This window comes from Lutra lutra, chromosome 11, assembly GCF_902655055.1.
Source record: "Lutra lutra chromosome 11, mLutLut1.2, whole genome shotgun sequence".
In the NCBI taxonomy this organism is placed as follows: domain Eukaryota; kingdom Metazoa; phylum Chordata; class Mammalia; order Carnivora; family Mustelidae; genus Lutra; species Lutra lutra.
Window position 1 is genome coordinate 4,896,624 of NC_062288.1, and position 22,846 is coordinate 4,919,469.

General features: G+C 45.5%; 1 protein-coding gene across 3 annotated transcripts in view; it reads left to right on the plus strand.

Moving 5' to 3' along the window:
- SPATA48 (spermatogenesis associated 48) overlaps positions 1-4,678 on the plus strand; it is a 65,185-nt gene extending 60,507 nt beyond the window's left edge. For all 3 annotated transcript variants that reach the window (XM_047695418.1, XM_047695419.1, XM_047695420.1), the window contains one exon: positions 4,450-4,678. In XM_047695418.1, the coding sequence (XP_047551374.1) occupies positions 4,450-4,573 (124 nt within the window). In that variant the 3' untranslated portion in view covers positions 4,574-4,678. The remainder of the gene's footprint in view (positions 1-4,449) is intronic.
- Positions 4,679-22,846: the final 18,168 nt, after the last annotated feature.

Below are 22,846 nucleotides of genomic sequence, written 5' to 3' on the forward strand. Positions count from 1 at the left end.
AGGGCCTTGTGGGCCCTAACGGTCAGTTCATACAGCTGTTTTTTTTTTTTTTTAAGATTTTACTTATTTATTTGACAGACAGAGATCACAAGTAGGCAGAGAGGCAGGCAGAGAGAGAGGAAAGGAAGCAGGCTCCCTGCTGAGCACGAGTCCAATGAGGGGCTCCATTCCAGGACCCTGGTTCCAGGACATGAGCCGAAGGCAGAGACTTTAACCCACTGAGCCACCCAGGTGCCCCTGTACAGCTGTTTATTCTCCCATTCACTCATGACTTTACTGGTTCGTCTGTATGTTCTTTCCCTGGGTCAGGGGACATTCATGATGCTCCTGGAACTCACAAAAACTAGTCCCAGTTTGCAAGGAGCTCATAGACTAGCACTGAACAAGAAAACACATTCATAGTAGAGGATGATGCCTGTCACCCTAATATTGTCATTCATGTGGGTGAGTACTTCATCTACACCAGGCTATCCAAGTGCTTTGTACTTACAAACTCATCTCACCAACCCAGAAACCCTGTGAGGGTGGTGCTCTTTTTTCCCCATTTTGCAGATCAGGACAGTGAGGCAAACCGAAGAGTCTGAGGGATCCGCATGGGGGGCTAAGGAAGGCTTCACAGAGGAAGCAGGTCATGATGTGACCCTTGGAGGAAGAGTCCCTGGTCTCACAGATATTTGTGGGCCACGCTGTGTGTGAAAGGACTGGTCCCAGGGGTCCCACACAGGAAGCCCCTCACCACGCAGCCATGAAACCACAGGAGGGCCTTGTGTGGACCTGTGTATGAGGTGCCCAGATCATTGCACACCCTGTATGCATGACCTGGTCTCTCAGGCAGCGACTGAGTGAGGGAAAAGCAGGACATGTTTTCCAGTGTCACAGGTCCATTTGCAAAGGCAGGACTGATGGAAATTTAGATAATGTATTTTATTTCGCTAAAAGACCTAAAGAAAGGAGGACAAATTAAATGCATTCTGATGTCTGTTGTTTAGACATAGTGTCCACAAAACTAGAATCATACATTGTGTCTGGGTGGTTAAAATGACAGAGGAGAGACACGATGGACGGTGTTTTCCCAGGGCTCATGTGAACATTCCCATCCTTCTTTCATGATCATCTTCTCTCCCCACATGTCCCGACCTTAGCTCCGACACCCGGTGAGTCTAGCATGTTCCCCCAACCATGTGATCTAGCTGATCCATGTTCTACTGTATTTCAAAGAAATCTGTTTTTCCAAGTGGAAAACCGTCCCCTACTGTTACTTACCGCTACTGTTACGGCAGCTACTAATGTTGCTACTGTTGTTCCCGCTGCCCCCAATGTTGCTACTGTTACATGCCCTGGGCAGCCCCGCACTCATCACTCCCCACATGCTGCACATAGCTTTGTCATCTTGTCTCAGACTGGGGACTGAGGACCCTCTGCGGTGGCTTCTCTGGGGTTCTTATTCTTGGGGTACACATAGGCTCTCGAAACACAGACAGTGGCAGCAACCCAAGGATCACTCACAAGGAAGTAACCAACCTCTGTTGGGTCAGATATCCAGATCTCCATTCTTGTGCTCACCCCTAATGGAGGTACATGATAGGCACTGGGGCTTGGCAGTGAGAAAACACAGTGGGGCACTCAGATTTTAAAACTGCTTCGGGTGTGACAGAGAACACTTTTTTTTTTTAAGATTTTATTTATTTATTTGACAGACAGAGATCACAAGTAGGCAGAGAGGCAGGCAGAGAGAGAGAGGGAAGCAGGCTATCCGCCAAGCAGAGAGCCTGATGCAGGGCTCGATCCTAGGACCCTGGGATCATGACCTGAGCCGAAGGCAGAGGCTCCAACCCACTGAGTCACCCAGGCGCCCCATGATTTTAAAAAGCTTTCTCTGAGGTGCCTGGGTGACTCAGTCAGTTAAGTGCCTGACTTTGGCTCATGTCATGATCCAAGGTCCTGGGATCGCATCCCACATCGGGCTCCCTGCTCAGCAGGGAGCCTGCTTCTCCATCTCCCTCTACCTGCTGCTCCCCGTTTGTTCTCGCTCTCTGACAAATAAATAAATAAAATCTTAAAAAAAAAAAAAAAGCTTTCTGTAACATGAGGACCTCCCTGGCCCTTGAGATCAGAGAACATCAGGCCTTTGATGTATCACCTCTCAATTTTTGTGACACTCTATTTAATGTATTTTTGCTGAAAATTCTCCATGAAAGTGGGAGTCGAAGTCTCTCTCTGATGAGTATCATGAGAGCTTAGTGAGTTGACTTCCTCCTGATGGTGTCTGACTGATCTGCTCTGTTTTTCCTGTTGTTTCTGAGAGACTGTCTGCACGCAGGCCGTGCTCTGGGCACTCCTGAGCCCAGGCTCTGGTACTCAGCCTGACTGTTGCTCTGTAAACCCCCGTGCTGCTAGGAGCCTGCATTGCCCGGTGGCAGCCACACAGGCTGCTGTGCCTGTAGCCCATCTCCAGGTATTCTGGTGAATTCTCCCCTCCCTGCCCCCAACATCAGAATCTCTCTTCCCACCATCGCTTCTGTCTCCTTTCCCGCCAAAGACAAGGTCTTGGTCTTCCATGTGAGCACCAGGTCCTCTTCAACCCAGCTCCCTTCCTCTCGCTTGAGAAGAAACTCCGCAGCCTCCCACCCCAGCCACCTCCCCACTGTAGAAATCATAGATGCCCGCTTTGAGAAGCCATCCCTTTCTCTGCCCTCCTTCCTCTCACTTCTAAGCTTCTTTCAGAGGTGGACACCCAGTCTCCATTCCCATGTCTGCCTCCACGCCCTCCCAGCCCACTCTCTACCTCCCAAGGTCTGCATTCTGAAACTACCAGTCAACAATGCTCCTGCCTGCCAGATGTAGGCGGGGGAGACCACCAGGAGAGAAGGGACCGATGATACCTCTTCGTGTAGAGGGTGGGCTGGTGCATTTGCTGTGGATCCTTGTGCCTGGGAGGCTGCAGTGGTGGTCTGGGATTAAGGCATTTAGGCCTTGAATGTCAATGCCAAGGGGTTGCAGTCCACGTGGTCCCCATGACACATTTTGAGCAAGGTATAGGACATCAAGTGTGCCTTAGACTGAGGTTGAAGTGAGACACAGAATAGCAAGGAGAGAGATTAGTGGAGGAGATTGAAATGAGGGGCAGGGATGTAGGAGGTAGAGGATGCCGACATTTTGAATCTCCAATTTCAAGAGCAAGGGAATGCCCATGGGTGCTTCTCCTCATTCCTGTTTCCGGGACAGTTCAGAGTTTCCTGTGCATTCCCTCCCATCAGAATACCACCTGCACAGAAGCTTGACTTGGTCCTTCAACAGCCTTTTCCCACAACATAATAAAAAAATTACAACTTCATGATAACAATAGCATTAAAAAGGGGCACCCAGGTGGCTCAGTCGTTTAAGCATCTGCCTTCAGCTCAGGTAGCGATGCTGGAGTCCTGGAAGCCTGCTTCTCGCTCTCCCTCTACTCTCCCCCCCCCCACACCCCTGTGCATGTTCTCTCTCTCTCTCTAATAAATAAAAATCTTTAAGAAAATCATAGTATTTTTAAAAAGCCACTTTAGACTGAGTTGCTGTGGCTCTGTAACTTTTGCCACATACAAACACCACACGGAATGTGTGTGATTCAAACAGCAGCAAATTCACAGCAAAATGCAGGTGTTCAAGAGAGTTGGCATGACCTGTGTCCACACTGGGAAGACTGCCCCGGGGTATGAACAGGGGTTAGGAAAGCATTATTTGCATGGAGTTCTATATTTTTATTTTATTTTAATTCTTCCAACAGACTTAGTGGACAACATTACTCCTGCTGGCTAAAAGAACAAACTAGGACATGTGAGGTTAAGGATGTCATGTGAGAGCAGTCAGCTTAACCCCACTGGCAGGGGGAAACCCACTCTCAGCCCTACATGTGGCCTGTCCCACCCGCACCCTGCACCTCTCCCCACATCCCCTATGCCCTCCCACTTCTGTCTCCATGCAACTCTTCTATATCTACCACCCTGCTTTCATCATGACTCATTTAACCCCTCGCTGACATAGACTCTGGGGGAGATCCTTTATTGGCCCAGAGAAGTGACTCTCTGTGCCTCTTGGCCCCGGCTTGCTCCCACAGGGACTTTTTGTTATAACATTTGAGTACCTCCTTTTGACTACATTTTCTATTCTATCCATTCTTAGCACTGACTATAATTCTAGGCACAGAAAGGATTTTCAGTCAATGAAACAGATTACAATATGATGCATGTAATGGAATAAATGGAACTGAATGCAAATAAAGAAACAAATGAAACAATGCACACAAGGATTAATCATCCCCAGTCTCCCTTTCTGTTATGAGCTCTCCTGACCTTCATTCTCTCTCCTGAACATGAGTATCATTAGTTGGAAAACAGATCAGGTTATATATTTTAATGAATATTTCATGGCTCATTTTTTTCTTTTTTCTTTTTCTCCACCCTGTTATAGCATCTTACGGAAAGAAATGAAAGTTGATGTCTTCCGTCACCAGGCACCGCTGTCTCAAATGGTCACAAATGTAAAACCTTACAATCCCTTCAATAAGAAGCAACAAGAAACTGTAGGCTATTGACAAAGGCCTGCCCTCTGAGTGGGACTTAGAAACCTCAGTCTTGGTGAGGCACTGCATTTGGTGTGATGGGGGAATAAAAGACCTGGTCTTGTTCTGGGTGTGTCCATACAGGTCAGATGAAGTCTGGTGCTCTTTTTTGCCTCAGGCAAAGTGTCTGGGGCTCCAACCTCAGTCACTGACCTGACCTGGCCCTGGAGTGCCACCATTCCATGATGGCAGCCAAGATTTTCTGGAAGCCATCAGTAGCAGCGATTCTATTTCTAGAAGATTCCTCTTTAGAGTTGGAATGCCAGGTCCACCTAGAGGCTTCATGTCTTGGCCATGTTAATGCAGTGATTAAAACTGCAGAGGACAGATCACATATTTTGTGAACACAGACTATCCAATCAAAACCCCATATGTTCTTAATGGGTGGCTTAATGGGACTCTTAATGGGACTGAGTGGCTGAGAGTGAAAGGGGTGTGTTCTTTCCACATATGGCATCACATGGGGACAACTTCTATGACAACAAAGGACAAAACCATCCCTTACCTGGCTGTAATATTTCTCTTTCAGAAAAAAAAGCATCCCCCAGGCTCCATGAAGCTCACAGGGCAACAGTGACCAGTCATATCCACTTTAGGGTTGGTGTGTGGGCTGCCTGGGTCTTGGCCAAAGACTGCACCAGCTCCAGAATCACTACATGGGCTGTGTGGAGTCCCTCTGGCCAGGGAAATGTAGCTTTACTTACATACATGTGAAGTTTATTTCTATTTGTGTACACATATCCGTCAGAGTTTGCAAAGTGCTTTCCCAAACCTTAGCTCATGTGATCCTGCAAACCCATAATAAGCATTTTATGGTCCTTGCTTTGTGATCCTCCGAGCATTAAGATCCTTGCTACTTTATGAACAGCCAGACGAAGGCAAGGAAAAGTGCAGTATTTATCTCGGTCCCGCTACTAATAAATGGTAGGGTTAGAACTAGAACCCAGGCTTTCCAAATAGAGATACTGTGTTTCCATTTCTCTACAGATTGGATAACCTTCACAGCTGTTCAGAAACAAAACAAATAGAAAGAGAAAAAAAGACCAAAAAATTCCCTATTTCCTAGACCTTTTAGAAGTATTTCTCGGGTTTTTTGTTGTTTGTTTTTCCTGCTTTCTTCTTCCAAGCAGTTCTGAATGAGATAGTGATCCTATGGAGCTTTAAGCCAATGTGTAAGCCCTGCTTATTCCTCTAAAAAGGCAAAATCAGCTGTTTGCTTGGGGACTGGGTACCGCCTCAGTTGACATCTGTAGATGTGGATGTTGGCTCTTCAGACTGTCTTTATGAGCTGCCTTTCTTCCAGAAAGAACAGGAAGGCTCGTGACCATTCATTCTGGGAAGTGGACTTGCCTTCAAGAAAGAGGAATGGCTTCACTGAACCTAGTCTTGTGGCCCAATTATTTTCAGAACAAGCAAATCTGTTTAAAAAAAAAATCAGACCACAACAAAAATCTTCATCTCTGGAAGATTCTCACCCAAATGCAAACGGGAAGGATTAGCCCTGTCCAGGAAGTCAATTAATGCAAGGGCCAGAGATCACATTTTGCGGTAAACATCCCTGGCAGGCCACTCTGTCAGGAGGTGTTACTGCTCAAAATCAGGGACACCTGTTTGTTGTTCTGGGCCTTTCTATGGCACAGTCCCAGCAGCATCTGACCTTCACCTTCTGTAGCTTAAGATAATGACTTCCATCCTTGACCGTGCAGGTGACTGGACACCTCTCAGAGCCCTGAGCACCTTCGAAGCTGCTTCTAGAGGAATGTTGGCTTTGTCTGTAGCATCCTCAAGCCACATCCAACAGAAGAAAGATGGCAGCTCTCCAGTTGCACCATAAGTAGCTCAGACTTGTTTCCTGTGAAGAGAAAATGAAAATCCTGCTCACTGTGGATCTTGAATCCAAGGCCAACATAGAGGTACCAGCCCCTAGAAATTCCTGGCCTTTACCTGTGACAGTCTGTTGTATTATTCCAGTTTCCCTCATTAGCTGTTTAGATGGAAATTATAAAACTCAAGGAAGACCACCCAATGGATATGGATCTGCTTTTCAGGTTCTGAAGTCTGATCTTGGGTCAGTCTGATGCACTGGGAACATATGTACCTGTGCCTTCTTGGATTAGCCCCTTGCCCGTTCTTCTCTCCCCAGAACATGGGCTTTCCTACAGCTTTACTCTCTAGGCTTTTATTTATCCCCAGGGGTGACCCAAACACAGAGAACACCTACAGTTTCCATAACACTGAGGAGGAAGATAGCGTTGGAAAGTCTTAGAGAGCTCGTCCATAAAACACAATGCATTCCAATAAGCTTATTCTAAAAGATAATGATATCACAATGTAATATTGTAACTATGTTACTCAAACTCAATAATACAAAAAGTATGATACTCCTGATATAGAAGAGGGAATCTAGAGAGAAGCAGATAAAGAAATCATCTCAACCCCCTGAATACAGGATAGATTTGTTTCAACAGATGATCCGGAAACAACTCTTGGGAAACAAAACAGAAAAATACATCCAGGTCTTTCCCATAAATCAAAAGTAAACTGCTTCTGGAATAGAGCTTTAAGTGGATAATTGACAGCCTTAGGCATGTTACCTGAGAATTCAGGAGAATTAGTTTATGAGGTGGTGGGAAAATTTTTCCAGAGTCCACTGAAGCCAGAAATTATGAAGAAAAAAATGAACTACTTTAACTTAAAAAATACCACCAAAAATTTTTAAAGAAAAACCTGTTGGCAAAATATGTCAGGCAAAAATTCATATCCTCACTATAAAAGCAGTCCATCATGGGAGGGAAGATTACAACAATAGAAACAAGACAATGGATATTAATAAATACACTCAAAAAATAAGAAATACAAGTGGCCGAAGACCAAATGATGTATTAACATCTCGGGAGTACTGGACACATGACTGTAGTATTTCACATTCTACCTGCCAATCGGTACTGGTAAGAAAAGAGCCACAGCTTCGTTTTCCAGGAGTGGGACCCGACGCTGATCACACCTTCCCGGAGGGCATTCAGCACTGCTTCCAGAGCTTTACCAGCTGGCAAAGGTTCAAACCTAGTAATTTTGCTTTTAGGGTTTTGTCAAGCAAAGAATTACACCAGTGAGCAAATACCTTTATATAAAGAAACTGAAGGTATGGCAATTTATGACAAAAATTAGAAACAACTTAATGCCCATCGAGAGAAAATTTAATAAATTGCAGTACATGAATATACTAGATACAGTAACGCATTTAAAAGACAACGGAGGTCTCTATTATCACGGAAAGATGTACATGCAATTATTGGGAAGTGTAAGAAGCAGATTTTACAACAGTATGCATTTAATTATTCTATTTCATTTTAAATGGGTATACACAGAATAATGTGGGGAGATATAAAACACATTAGTGGTAATTGTGTGTTTTTATATTGTTATACTGACATGTATTTCTTTAAAATTGGAAAATTTGAGAAGTTATAAAAAAACCTATATCCCTAAACTATCAGATATTTCCTTTAATGAATTTAGTACCAAGGAGACACTTGCCCTCCTGAAGAGCAGGTGTCTTGAGTGTGAGAATTATGTAAGCCACCCACCTTCATCTTCTCTAAAATTTGGTGGTTTGTAATATAGATAGGTGTGAAATTACTTAGGTGCCCCAAATGGAAAATGCTAAAATGGAAAGTGCTTCCATTTTCCCATGCCTGCCAGGAAGCTCAAGGCTGAATTAAATCAGTACATGAACTTAGAGACATTAACAAACTTGATTCAGGGTTCTGCATTTAAAGCTGTTACCCAAGGAAGCCTCTTGAGTCATTCTGGGACGTGGCATGTCTGAGAACCACTGGTTTTCTACATGCTTTTTCCCCTTTCCACACAGTTTCAGATTTTTCTGTTTTAATTTTAAGATCTTTGTGATAGGAGGAGATGGCTAACTGTCGGTGGGAAATCAGTAGGTCACAGATCACATTAGACATGTTCAATGTGTTTCTCATTAGTGTTTCACGCACTAGATGGAGCGCTGAGCCATGGAAGGGAAACCCACGCCAGGACAGTGTAGTGAAAATGGGGGGTCTTCGTGGTTGGTCACCCTCCTGCCCCAACGGTGCAGCCGGAAGCCAGTGGTTGGGGTTAGAGCGCCAACGATCGGTAGCAGGAACAACCTGGCCACGAGGGACCAGGTTCTAATAATTGAGAATTTTCTAAATTACACCCAGTAGTTCCATAAAACCCAAGCAGGCTGGATAATTTTCATCTCTGGGAATCTTGAGCTCTGCATTATAATTAATAACCTGCTAAGGAAGAAAAATGACAAATAGCTACAACTAACTACAGAAAATATATAGCTTCAGGGTCATTTTTTAAAAAATATCTGCTTTGAAGGTGGGGTTTTCTCCTGACCAATCTCACGTAATCCCTGGGAAGCAAGGAGGCGTTCTGACTTGGAGCAGGGGTTCCAGAATTGCTCTGAAAGGGCACCAGCTCTCCAGGTCCGAGCCATAGCTTCTGGGAGAAAAATAACACTCGCCTGATGGAACAATGGAAATGATGCTGTGATTACAATGAGAAACACGGGTCTAACAGTAGCCCTGAGAGTACGGAGAATCTCATTACCTGACTTCACGTGGGAAGGTGATCCACGCTCTCCCTGAGTGCACTCGGTCCTTCCACAAGTGCCCCGAGACACAGCAGTGTGTGCCAAGCCTGTGGTCAGGAGCCCACGGGGTCCTCGCCGATATTGTGGGGTCTGTGTCAACAAGCCAACCGGGGCAGTTGATAAAGTCGTTAAACACTGATTGCACTGAGGAGGCTACGGAGAGCACTGACATGCATAATCTCTCAAAAATACAAAAATTAAACCCTTCATGTAGTCAGTAGAGTTCATTTTTCTCCAAAACATTATGCTGCATTAAAAAATATGTGACTTTTTTCCAAATAAAAATATGACTTCCTATCACAAGAAAGGTGCTTGTGCACACACAGGAGCACACACACACACACACACACACACACACACACACACACACATTTAAGGAATGATTCAGCGGAACTAATTCTGTATCTTTACCATAAGAGACCTTGCAAGGTTTACCCATATTAATAGTCCTTCTGAAAAGGGGAATTATTTCATTATATTGGGATGTGGGAGCAGCAACTGGTAATCCGTAAGGCACTGGGCATCTAATGGGAGCTTAATAAATTCTCAATAAACCCGCGTATGAAGCCGAGTGTTCTGATCCAGGCCCCACAGTCTCAGGGTTTTCTCTGACTTTGCATCACAGCAGATCCTTGGGCTTTCTCTCCAAATGGTATTCACATGCTCTCCTGCAGTTTTATCGAGCCCTTGGGTGTGCTGATGACAGTTTGTTTTGAACGTACTCACAAGTATGAACATCAGAGCACTTCCCATCCCTTAAACCTAGTTCCCCCCACACAGTGAACACTGACTTCGAAAGGTCGGGCTGCCCTGTTCACCACACCCACGGATCACAACACACAGGAAAATCTCCTGAGTGCCACCCCCACACACAGACACCCAGAGTGGGTTTCGAGGGCAAACCCCACTGGTTCTACCCTGTGAACTGTAAACGAAAACAGCTTTACTTCCTTGCATTCGCACTTTGGAGGTAAAGCCATAAAGTGTCAGTGTTAATCTATTCTTCCTGTGTTGGCAGAGCCATGAGATACAACACAGAGGAGACTTGGCAATGTAGTGGGGAGGGTGGAGGGCAGGTGTGGGGTTGCTGGGTCACGGGGTCCATGGCGGGGAGAGTCCATGGGATCTGCATTAGGATCAAGGAAGGGGTGGGGTGGTCCAGTTCCCAGTGGAGCCCTGAGGCCCCAGGTGGGATTGTGAGCTTCCACGCAGGTCAAAGCAGAGTCAAGGGAAAATCCAGCCAGACTGGGAAGAGGAGGTCCTGGAACCATGTGGTCTAATTTCTGCAGATCGGAGAGTCCAAACAGAAGTTGGCATGCGGGTAAATGCCCACTAACATTTAAAGGCGTAGGGCCATTCGTCTATGGGCAATTAGGTAAGATGACAAAGGCAACAAAAGTCTTCCCTGAGAGGGTCCCTCAGGAGTCACATTTTCAGCCTGGTATCTTGCGTGTCCTCCATGACATGGCTCTGAGACCACTGTGAACTGTAGATGCTGCATTCAAACACTGAACAAGACCAAGACAGCACGATCACAGCCACTGTAGATTCCGGGGAAGGACATAGACATTTCTAAGGGAACGTTGGCCCTTCTGTCCTCTCTATTCACCATGACTCTGGGTGGCATAGCCTCCGCTTGGTCTCAGCTCTTGGGACTTCTGTCCACATTACACTGAACTCTGCACACAGCATAGACCTGGTGGGAGAAAATGCTGGCACTTAGCCACTTGGACCCACCAGGGAGGAGGTGTAGGGCTTCAAAATAAGTCCAGGTCTTGAGGGCAGATTTGGCCCTACAAGGTACTGACTGCCTTGGCCAACTCCAGTGCAAATGGAGAGGCATTCAGCCCCGTATGGTGACACGCTTGGAGCCAGCATGTCCATGGCAGCACAGATGCCACCACTCTCCCAGGTGGCTTTCTGCTCCCACATTTATTGTCATCCAGATACAAGACTAAATGTGTAATCAAGGAAATTACCTACAATAGAGTATAGAATGTAGTAGTATATAAAGAGCTACTGTATATCCAGAAGATGAATCTTGATCCATGTCTGAAAATAACAGTGTCTGTCTGTCTATCTATCCATCTGTCTACATATCCATGTATCTATCTATCCATCTACCTATCCATCTATCTCTCTCGATCCATCTGTTTATCCGTCCGTCCATCCATCTATCTATCCATATGTCTATCTCTCCATCTTTCTATCCATCCATCCATCCATTCACCTGTCCATCAGTCTATCTATCTATCTATCATCTATCAACTACCCATCCATCCATTCATGTATCTCTAATCATTCTACTTCAACTTTACAAGACCTTTTGACTTTCTTTACCTTTTAGGAAAAGACTTATCTCTCCTAATTTGCTCATCAAACTAGAGTCAGTAATATGTATTTTAAGTTATTGGTTTTCTTAGTTTTGTTATTTAAAAGATTATGTCTCAACTGCCATCTGGTAAAGGTCACAGAAATATTAATATACTTCTAAAACAGAGGACCAAAAGGCTCAGCTTTCAGCGCAAGTTCAAGTCTGGTGTTGCAAATTGCAGAAAATCAGTGGCCTGTATCTCTCCAGGAATTATTTCATAATGAATTTACCAGTTGAGAAATAAAAGGACTTCTCTGGAGTCAACCTTACACACAAAGTAGTGAAATGCACATGGGGACTGTAAACTTTCAAGGAGGCCTTCTGAGAACAAGGAGACAGGTGAGTGATGTCCACACACCCTGAGTAGGGGAGAAGGGGTAGACTTGAATGACCAGGATGTCAGTCACGGCTCAGGGGACCAGAGCAAACTCGTTTCTTGAAGGAGTGTGTGAGGACGAAGGGCCTGCAGGGTGCATAGTGGAAGAACAGGTGTGGGTGCGCCCTGCTCCCTAAGCTCCTCAGGGGCAGTCTGGTGGAAACATTCCCCACATGTAATTCCTGTCAGCAACACAGATAGGGCTCCATGTCACCCAATGAGTTCTGCTGCTGCCTGTTTGGGTAGCTCTGATCTTTTGTGTAGTGAAGTCAGCTCTTGGCTCCACAGAACAATGGAGGAGCCCTCCAGCTCCTCCAGTTGGAGACTGACTCCTGTAAAGGCTGATGTGGGAGGCTGTGCTGGGCCCAAGAACAGTGGCTGGACAACTACACCCTGTGTAAGGTGGGTGCTGGGCTGCCCCCGGGAAGGCTCCCAAGAGCTCAGACATGGAAATCATCAAACCAGGGAGGTGACAGCTCCTGGCAATTCTCCAAAGCACAGGGACCTTTGCAAAACCCTTGACCTCTTCTGCTTAAAAGGTGAGGTTAGCTAAGGTGGGGAGTGATGTTGTTAATGTTGTCTGTGGTTTGATCGTAGTTCCTTTGAATTCTTTATGGTTTGTCCTTGCGGGTGCCTGGAGACTCAGGCTCCTGAAAAAGGTTCTGTTCTTCAGAAAAACTTCAACCCCCCCTTCCTTTCTCACAGGCTCTACAGAAAGGTGCCCTTTCCATCAGAAGCACCCCTTGTGAGGGAGTTGCTCACTTTCACTTCCTGCCTGAGAAGAAAGTGGTGTGTGCTGAAGTGGAAGGTGACACGGAGGGGCAGGACAGGGTCTTCACAGGGGTCAAGAGGGGAGAAAGCATGCTGTGTACGGAGGGACCATGAATCTCATCACTGCCCTTCCTGGGGTCTGGCCACTGAATGTGGTATTTGATATTTGATTACTCTTGGTCGAAGCTTTCTGATTCAGAATTTTTATCTTCCTCTTTCTCTAACCTTCTAAATATTCACATGATATCCCAAGAAGACTTTGATCTCTTCCCTTAGAAAGGGGTTGTGCATTTAAGCCCTACCCTTGCAGCCAACTCACTGGTCCACATCAAAGTCAGTGTCCCCTCAGTGCAGGCTGGGGAGAAGCACAGACTCTGGTACTCTCCTTGATTTATGGCAAGAAATTTACATCCTTGATGCTCACATTTTGTATTAGAAAAATTGCTGTGTTGTTGAGGACATTCAATGAGAGAACATACATAAGTACCAGCACATTAGAGACATTCAACTCATAATAACATTGTTATTATCAAAAATGACTCTCCTCTGAAACAGATCATGGCTCCCCTCCTTGTGTTGTATGTGCTGTCCATGTAACAGGCAGCCCTTCCCCCACCCTGCCCAGCACCCGCCGTCCACATCCTATGGCCTCTGATCCTGCTGAACCTCAACAATCCTGATGAACCAGTGACACCGTGACTCCCCCATGTGCCGAAGCCAGAAGCTGAGAGTCCTCCTACATCCAGTTTGGGTTTTAATACAGCTGTCAAATAAGTCTGCTTATTCCTGTGACCCCCAGATTGCCTTACTTTGGTTTTGAATGCAAAATATAGCAATTATCTCCTTGTAATGAAAAGGCACATTTATGTATTTCTCTTTCCCATCCTTGAAGTCTGGGACCATGTTTTATTTATCTTGGTATCAACCAGGGCCCTGCACCTAGCCAGACATGTATTAGGTAATACTTGAAAATGTCTGTGAAATAAATGAATGGAAGGATGGAGGGATAGATGGATAGATGGATGGATGGATGGATGGATGGATGGATGGATGGATGGATACATGGATGCATGAACATATGGATGGGTGAATGGATGGATGGACAGATGAAAGGATGGAGGGACACATGGATGGGTGAATGGATGTATGCACAGATGGATGGGTGGATGGATGATGGTTCACCAGGACTCTGGGCAGTCTCCATGTGCACACACATTTTACTGGGACACAGAACACGTCAAGTTCTTCTACTAAGGGCTAAATTGCATAGTGTAGATTATACACATTTTATAGCCTTAGAGAAAAGAAAGAAACTTGTAGGTGAGGGCAGCTGGAAAAAACTGTATAAGATGAAGACATGGAGTTAAAACTTGAATGAAAATGGAGAAGGATCTCAAAAGTCAAATTTAAATATTTTCTTTTTGTATCCAGTACAACCTCACTGATTTGGACCCAATGCTCAGGATTCTTGAATAATTTTAGTATACTTCCTCTGAATTTGCCAAGTGAAGCAAACAACATCACAAACTAATTAGAGTTTGCAATTTCAGTGAGGGGCTGGGCAGACAGAAGGGAAGGGAAGCGAGGATTCCACAACCTTTTAATGTTTCTCTGTGCCAGGCCCAAGTATTATTTCATTTAACTGCTCCAGCTACTCTACAGGGTATGTGTTCTTTCATACAGTTCACAGATGAGGACCTAGAATTCAGACAGGTCCGCAGGGTAGCACGTTAACTCACAGTGGGATGAGAATTCTCCCCGGCGGGGGGGGGGAGCTTCTTCAGAACCCATTGCCTCTGTGGTTGGTCAGCACTACAGCCTGTGCGGATCCAGGCTCAGATGATTGATATTCTGATTGAAAATTATTATGAACTATATTTAATCAAGTACCACTCATTTAAAATCTGACTGAAAGAGAAGAAACCACTTCTTTGAAAATACCCAACAATTCTGATTTCACCTAAGTCAGGTGGAATTGCCAGATTCCTTCAAAACAGTGACCTCTGACTCTGTGTGTTCCATTTCAGGAAAAGTGACTGTCCTCAGCCTGCTTCTCTGGGAGGAGGCTCCACTGGCCTGAATTGATGAGCACCCTCCACCTTTATCTTTAATAGAACTCCTGTGTATGTCTCGGGTTTTGGCACAGATCTGAGGGCACATTCAGCTACTCAGTCAACACACCTGTAGGGGGCTCACTCTAGCACAGCTGGGTTCGCAGTGGGGTGTGATGTGCTGTGTTTCAGCTGCAGAGACAAACAGTGTAGGTAAGATGGGGTTCTGGGTGCCACAGGTATAACTAAAGACGTCCACCAGAGGACAGAATAGACAGCGCTTCCTGGGGCTCGTGACCTTGAGCCCTGAATAATGCCATGAACTTCACGAAGGCGGGGGAGGGGAGGGGAGGGGAGGGGAGAACCTTCCAGGTAACATGGGAGCCAGAGCAAAGGAGGAAGATATGTGGCTGGACTAGAGACCCAACCTGATGACTTCCTCCATCATGTGGGCTGGTATTTTTCCAGAACGGTGGTCTCAAAAGTCCTTGACACTCCTAAAAATTATTAAGATTCTGAATTTGTTCATGTGGCTCATACCATTGATATTTACTATATTAGAAGTTAGAACTGATAAATTTAAAAATCTTTATTATTTCATTTTAAAGCCATAGAAATAAAGTCATTATGCATTAACACAACCCATTCTTTATAAAAAATAAGTATTTTGCAAAAAAATAAGAAAGAAAAGAAAAAGAAATTTAGTGAGTCTTGTTTTAATTTTTGCAAATCTCATTAGTGTCTCGTTTACTAAAAGGCAGCAGGTTTCCTGCATCTGCTTCTGGACTGCAAATCTGTGGCAATAGATTTGTCTTTGGTTGATGTATGGGGAAAATGTGAACATAGACCCTTGGTGAGGAGAGGCGTGTCTTAACAACCTTTTCAGGCAACCGTGATGTTTTTCTTTGATTCTATCTAGAAAATCAAGTGGTAGTTTCTTCAAGATTAGATGCCGTGTAGAAGTAGAACCACGTTCCACTGAAAATCAATGGGTCCCTCCCCCATTTTGTGAACATGGAGACTCTGGGTCCCAGAGTCTCTGTTCTAGGATGTGTCCCCTTGGGATGAGCTGTAAGGGAAATTTTCTCCCCAGAGTTCGAGGTGGAAGGCAGGTGATGACCACTCTGCCATCATTCTGTAGCACTGTCTTCCAGTTATTCAAATACTAATGAAACAAATACTACCCATGGAGGCCCTCCTGCTCAGCTAGCCTCTGTCTCTCTGACTCCTGGGCTATGTGTGTGGAGTTACCTGAGGAAGGGGCTACCCCAGGACACCCACATCCCCAAGATCAGAGACCACAAGAACAGACATGGGTTTCAGTGCGTCCTTGTAAGGCTCCAATTCTGCCCTGTGGGTACTGGTCTCCTCTTCATCTTCCTTCCCGATGGCCTGCTGGTGGGCTGGGGGCTCCAGGAGCATCAGAGAGGGGACAGCCTGGTGCAGGCTGCTTGGCCAACCTCCTTCTGTAGTAAGTTCACCAAAAAATGGTGTGTGTGAGTGGAGCACCCAGGTGGCTCAGTCAGTTAAGCGTCTGACTCTTGATTTTGGGTCAGGTCATGATCTCAGGGTCTATGAGATCGAGCCCAGTGTTGGGCTCCATGCTGAGCATAGAACCTGCTTAAGATTCTCTTTCTCCCTTGCCCTCTGCCCGTCCCCCCTCATTCTATTTCTCTCTCTCTCTCTCTCACACACACACACACACTCTTAAAAAAATGTGAAATTAAAAAATATGTGTGTCCATATACACTGACATCTGTATTTGTACATGTATGTATATCTATGTCCCTGTTTTTGCTTTTCTCGTTGGATCCTTCCACCAGATCCACACTCCAAATGGATCTTCTATCCATCCGTGATTTTACCTCATGCATATCAAAAGAATATCAGGCACCCCGAGGTCACAGAGAACTGCTGATGGAGGGGGTCTGTAAGAAATAACAGAAGTCAGCCCAGCATCAGATTTTAAAGGATCCCTGTATGCCGGCATAAGGACTTTGGATGTTCCCCTGGATCAAGGATTAAACGAAGGTGGTCAAGAACTGTGTCATAACATTACTTCGAATTGGGGTGTCGGGCATTTTGAATAGAAAGACTGACCACAAGGCAGTAACAGCAGGGGCGACCCACTCTCCTGGCATGACTTCAACGGCCTTCTGTTTACCCGTGACCCACAAACAGGGGAAACTCGCCCCTGGGATCCAGTCCCCTGGCTGGGACCCAGAGTCTCTCTCCTAACCTTCTCTGGACAGCTCTGCTCGGCTGTCGTGCAAGCGACTCAACTCAGGATATCCACCTCCAAACCCTTCCCACTGACCCTTGCTCTCAGGCCGGCTTCTGTCCCTGACTTCACATGTGTAGTTGCCATTCCAACCTGCGCGGAGTCACCTAGGCTGGTTACCTGCACGCAGTCCCACATCCCAAACCCCCACCTCTGCTCCCAGGGCACCTTCAATACATCACATGCAAAGAAGGGATCCCCAGGTTCTACGGAATACAACTCCGTATGTCTTAACTTCTCTTCTCTCCACTGCCACCTTTGGTCTGCCTCCAGCTCAGGCCATCATCATTCCATCCCTGATGCTTTCATAATTAATGGTCTGCAGTAGTGCTCTTCTGCTCCCTCCTCCCCTCCTTCACTCCAGTTCTGCCCTCTGTAAATCCACCTTCCTCGTTGTTGCTAGATGCTGGCTCTAAAACACAGATCTGCTCATTTAACTTTTTGATAGGAATTCTTCTGGTTTCAGAGAAATCCCACCAAAACCCAGAACAAGTCCTTTGCCCTCAGCTGAGTTCAGCAGGTCTCTCGCGGCATGGCTCCTGCCTTCCTTTCCAGGCTCATCTTCTCCCCGCCACTGAGCCATCCCACACTGCCACTGCGCAGGCTGCCAGCGTTCATTTTACACTTTTTTATGGGCTCTCTTGTCTTCCTTGCCAGCTTCCTCACCGTAAATTTAAAGACCCAATGGTAATATCCTAGGTCTTCCTAACCCCCTGGGGGAATTCATTACTGATTCTCATCATTTGTAGTGCACTTTGTACCTACAGCTATCTACTTAATGGATTGTTTCATAACTGTTTACCTGTATACTTGTTTGTCCCATAAGTCTGGGAACTACATCCTACAAAGGGAGAGACATTGCCTAACACATATTGGGAAAACAACTGATGTTGGGAGAAGTCATCTGAAGATCATGTATATGAAAGATAGAAGATGACATCTGTATCCACCTCTGCCATGGTATCTAACATGAGTCCTAGGATGTTGAAGATGAGCAGAGAATATTGCAAATTCATTTAATTAATCAGTCATGACTTTAGGAAACATTTATTAAAAACCCACCATATCCCAGGAAAAGGGAACCCTATATTCTGCATCCAGATAGAAATGGGCCCTGGGACATACCTGGCTGAAAAGAATGCTGATCTAGAGCCATATATACAGGCCTTCGGAGATCTTACGTGGAATGGACACCAGTTGTGTTCTGACTTGACGAGGTTTGCACACTGGAGGTGCTTACGAGGTGAGAACAGGTAACGGTTGGGCTGTCGGCAGGTGAAGAGTCACAATGCAGGACGCATGTGAAACCAGCCCAACAGTGGGCTACTGCGTTAGCTTATTTTAGAACAAAAGAGGGGAGTTTCCTGTCTGAGTCTGGCAGAGAGAGCTGATCAGGAGAGGAAGTCAATGAAAATATACATCATTTGACTTTAGAGGCTGCGTGCTGATGGCAAAATGGGCTGTGATGACTTGATTTCAGCTGTGTTCTGTAAACATTCATACTGCCACCGAGGTCCCTCTCTTACATCCAGGTCATGCATGGGTGGTTCTGGTAGGAGAATTTGTCATATCTTTCCATAGCCTTCCACATGAAGCTGGTTTTCGGATATTTTAGCTCAAAAGAAGAGCCCCCATCTGGTCATTCGCTGGAAACCTGCTCCCTCGATATCCTGTCGCAGGCACGATCTCGTCTGAACATTCCAGATCATTCCAGAGTTCTCTTTGAAGCACACTTTGTGCTTCTCTGTTAGTAACATTGCTACAGAATGATTGAGTGCTATGTATGCACAGCCATCCTGTCAAAATGTTGTTTTCAGCCAATTAAATAATTACAACTTAGGTAAATAACACAGAATTATTTAGGCAAAGGATTTGCTACAATAGGTTAATAAGTATGCTTTTTTTTTTTTTAACGTTAGCCTCAGAAATCCTTACATCTTGTCTTCTGGCTAATAAGGAATCATAGGAGTAGAAACGAAATGTGGCCTCAGTCAGTGATGTCTGCTGTCAGCAAGCTCCATGATCTCCAGCAAGTCACAGGGCACCTCAAGGCCTCAGATGCCCTCTGCAGATTGAGGAGGTTGGTTCTGAGGATTTTCTAAGTCCTTTCCCACCTCTGTCTTGAGGAGAAGACAGAGGTGGGAATCTTCCTGACCCTATCAGCCAACTAGGAAGCAACCATAAGAAAGATATCATACCTCAGGTGCCTGACAGGCTTATAGGTATGAGTGACCAATGATTACTTGGACGTCTGTGTGTTTTTTCTGATCATGCATCTACTTCCCCAAACAGAATCCTGCAGGCAGAGTTCATAGGGCGTGTGCTGGCCACAAAGCCGGGTCATGGAGTTTTGCTGAACGTGGACATCAGTTCTTATATTTTCAGGGTATAGGTCACAATCTTAAGGGTGACCAAGACCCAACCAATGGGTCACTGAGTGGGGCTTTGGGGAATGCAGGTGGGGTAGCAGAGAGAAAAGTAACCCAAGGGTATCCAGTTGGCTTCAGTTGTGTTTCTATGACAGCTGTTCTCAAGAACCCATGGCCAGACCCCAAGGCCTACTTGCTCAGGTCTCCACTCCCTGGTGCTGCCCATGCCATCTTTCCCAGGATCCAAGGACTTGGTGCACATTGGCCTCCTGAGGGGTGCCCACAAGAGACAGGATTAATGGGCTTCATGGCAGTCATCCCATGGCCACTCCACCTGTTCTGATGGGCTCCTAGGTCTTCACAGCTCTCCACTCTCCAGCTCCTTCCTGTTTCTGGTCTCATTCCTATGCACTGAGCTAGCAACTTACCTGAACCCTCTCCAGTCTCAAGGACCTTGCCTTGGTTTATGGACTCTCGTCACCCATTTCAGATATCAGAAAGGGCACTTCCCCTTATACCCCAACCCCACAAGGATGATGGGAGTGCTCACCAGGCAGAAATGCCCATTATGGAGCAAGATTCTGGTCTACACACAAAGCATTCAAGCTGGGTAGACTGTGGTGCAAGCCCATTGCATGCATTGGTCTTTATCCCCATAGAGATCTGTACTCATTCTACAAAGGTCTGTTCAGCTGGGTGTTGTGGATTCCAATATGGCAAAGTGAGACTGTCTTTGTCCCTCAGGACATTCTTTTCATCTTTAAACTTCCTTCTCCTTTACGAGGAAGTTGTGTCTTATAAATGGAAAAAAAAAAAAAAAGTCTGAAACTTGTCAGGACAAAACTTCTGCTATGAGCAAAGTTGAACCCTGACTTTACATCATGGTAAAAACTGCCCCAAAATGGATAAAATAAAACTAAATATAAGATCTAAAGTAGAAAGCTTTTAAAAAAAAACACCTCATGACTTTGGATTTGGCAATGATGTTGTGGGCCAAACACCAAAAGCACAGACAAAAAATTTTAAAAATAGATATGTGGGACCATACCAACTTAAAAACATCTGTGCATCAAAAGACACAACTGACAGAGTGGAAGAAGGCAACCTACAGAATGGGAGAAGATGTTTGCAAATCGTGTATCTGATAAGGAGTTAATATCTAGGATTTATACTCTTATAGCTCAACACCACAATAACTCAATTAAAAAAATGGGCAAAGGACTTGAATAGATATTTCTCTAACTAAGATACACAAATGGTCAACAAGCACATAAAAACATGCTCAATATTCCTTTGGGAAATACAAATCAAAACCCCAGTAAGAGGTTACCACATGCCCATTAGGATGACTACTATCAGAAACAAAACCAAAAATGACAACCTCCCCCCCAAAAAAACAAGTGTTGTTGAAGATGTGGAGAAATGAGAACTCTTGTGCATTATTGTGGGAATGTAAAATGGGATAGCAGCTATGGAAAACAGTATAGGGGTTCCTCAAGAAATTAAAATTTTGATCCGGCCATCCAGTTCTGGGTATACATCCAAAAAAATTGAAAGCAGCTCTCAAAGAGATATCGGCACACCTGTGCATGCCGGCATTGTTCACAATAACCAAAAAGGGGAAGCAGCCCAAGTGTCTACCCAAGGATGAATGGACAGCAAAAGGTTCTATACACATAGACTAGAATATTATTCAACCTGAAAAAGCAATCACAGGGGCACCTGGGTGGCTCAGTGGGTTGAAGCCTCTGCCTTCGGCTTAGGTCATGATCTCAGGGTCCTGGGATCGAGCCCCGCATCGGGCTCTCTGCTCAGCGGGGAGCCTGCTTCCCTCTCTCTCTCTCTCTCCCTCTCTCTCTGCCTATCTCTCTGCCTACTTGTGATCTCTGTCTATCAAATGAATAAATAAAAATCTTAAAAAAAAAAAAAAGCAATCACATTCTGACACGTGCTACAACATGGAGGAACCTTGAGGACATGACACTGAGTAAAATAAGCCAGTCGCAGAAGGACAAATACTGTGTGACTCCATCAACAAGGTACTTAGAGAAGCCATATGTATAGAGACAGAAGCGCAGAGTGGTGGCTTAGAGGAGTTGGGGAGTGTGGGAGAAGTGGAGCTGTTGTTTAATGGGTACAGAGCTACAATGTTGCAAGATGGAAAAGCTCTGAAAGTTGCACAACAGTGTCAATGTATTTAACATTACTGAACGCGTACTCTTTAAAATGGTTAAGATGGCGAGTTTTAGGTCAGGTGTATTTTACCACAATAAAAAAGCTTATGCTAAGAGAAGTGAGCCATACTGGCAGTAAGACAGACGGGAGAAGGCTGGAGAGGAATGAGCAGATGTCCTGGGTGCGAGGGTTAAGAGGGAAGGACACTTGCTCCACTGGACAGGTACACACCTTCTGCACAGGTGCACCATTGCCTGGTATATTCATGGTCACCTGAGAGTACACTGATTTTCTCTTGGGTGCTGGGATATATCAGGACAGGCTTCCAGAACATTTGGATGTAAATGGAGAATAGAAAATACGCCCTGTGACTCTTCCTTTCCCTAGCTAGCTACCTGGGGAGACAGGCACATAACCAGTTAGCTGGCACTATAATTTCATCAGTGGTCTTGTGGAAATATTACCAAAGTTCAGGGAAAACAGTTCCTTTTCCCTGAGCACACCAGAGAGAAGTTATCATGCAGAAAGTCAGCTTCAGAATGAGCAGGGATCTCTGTGATACGGAAAGGCTCTAACTGCGTGCAGGGCACGAGCAATGTAGAGAAAGCTTGGACTGGGCACACTCTTTAGAGGTGGCGGGAGCAGGCTTAGCAAGACGAAGCCCAGCCAGGGGCCACCCAAAGAAGGCCACCTTGGCTCCCGGGGCTCACCTCAGAACTGCCCTTGTGTCCCTGGCCAATAAAGTGATCTGGGTTCCCAACGTGATCAAAGGGAAATCATCTCTCACAGTGTCAGAGAGCAAATCCCGAGTGCCCGACACCCAAGAAAGGCACAGAGGAGCTCCTCGAGAGCTTTCAAAATGCAGGTAAACTGAGGCTTCGACATGAGTATTCATTGCCTCCGGTTTTCACTCAAGATGAGAAAAATGTCAATCCCTCTCATTGTCATTGGACCATCATTTAAAGAACATACTACCTGTCCGTGGTTGTATTTGGTGCAGAGACTATGATGAAAAACACATTCTCTGCTCACAGGGCTCGTAACAGGTACAGGTGCCACAGAGCCATGTGAGGCCATGGTTTGTCACAAACCCCACCTGGGCTCCGTACAGCCCACCGCACTTCGAGCCCAGTGGGTCCTTAATGCACACAGTCAACCCAAGAGGCTGTGTTGTCATAACAATCCCATTCTACAGATCAGA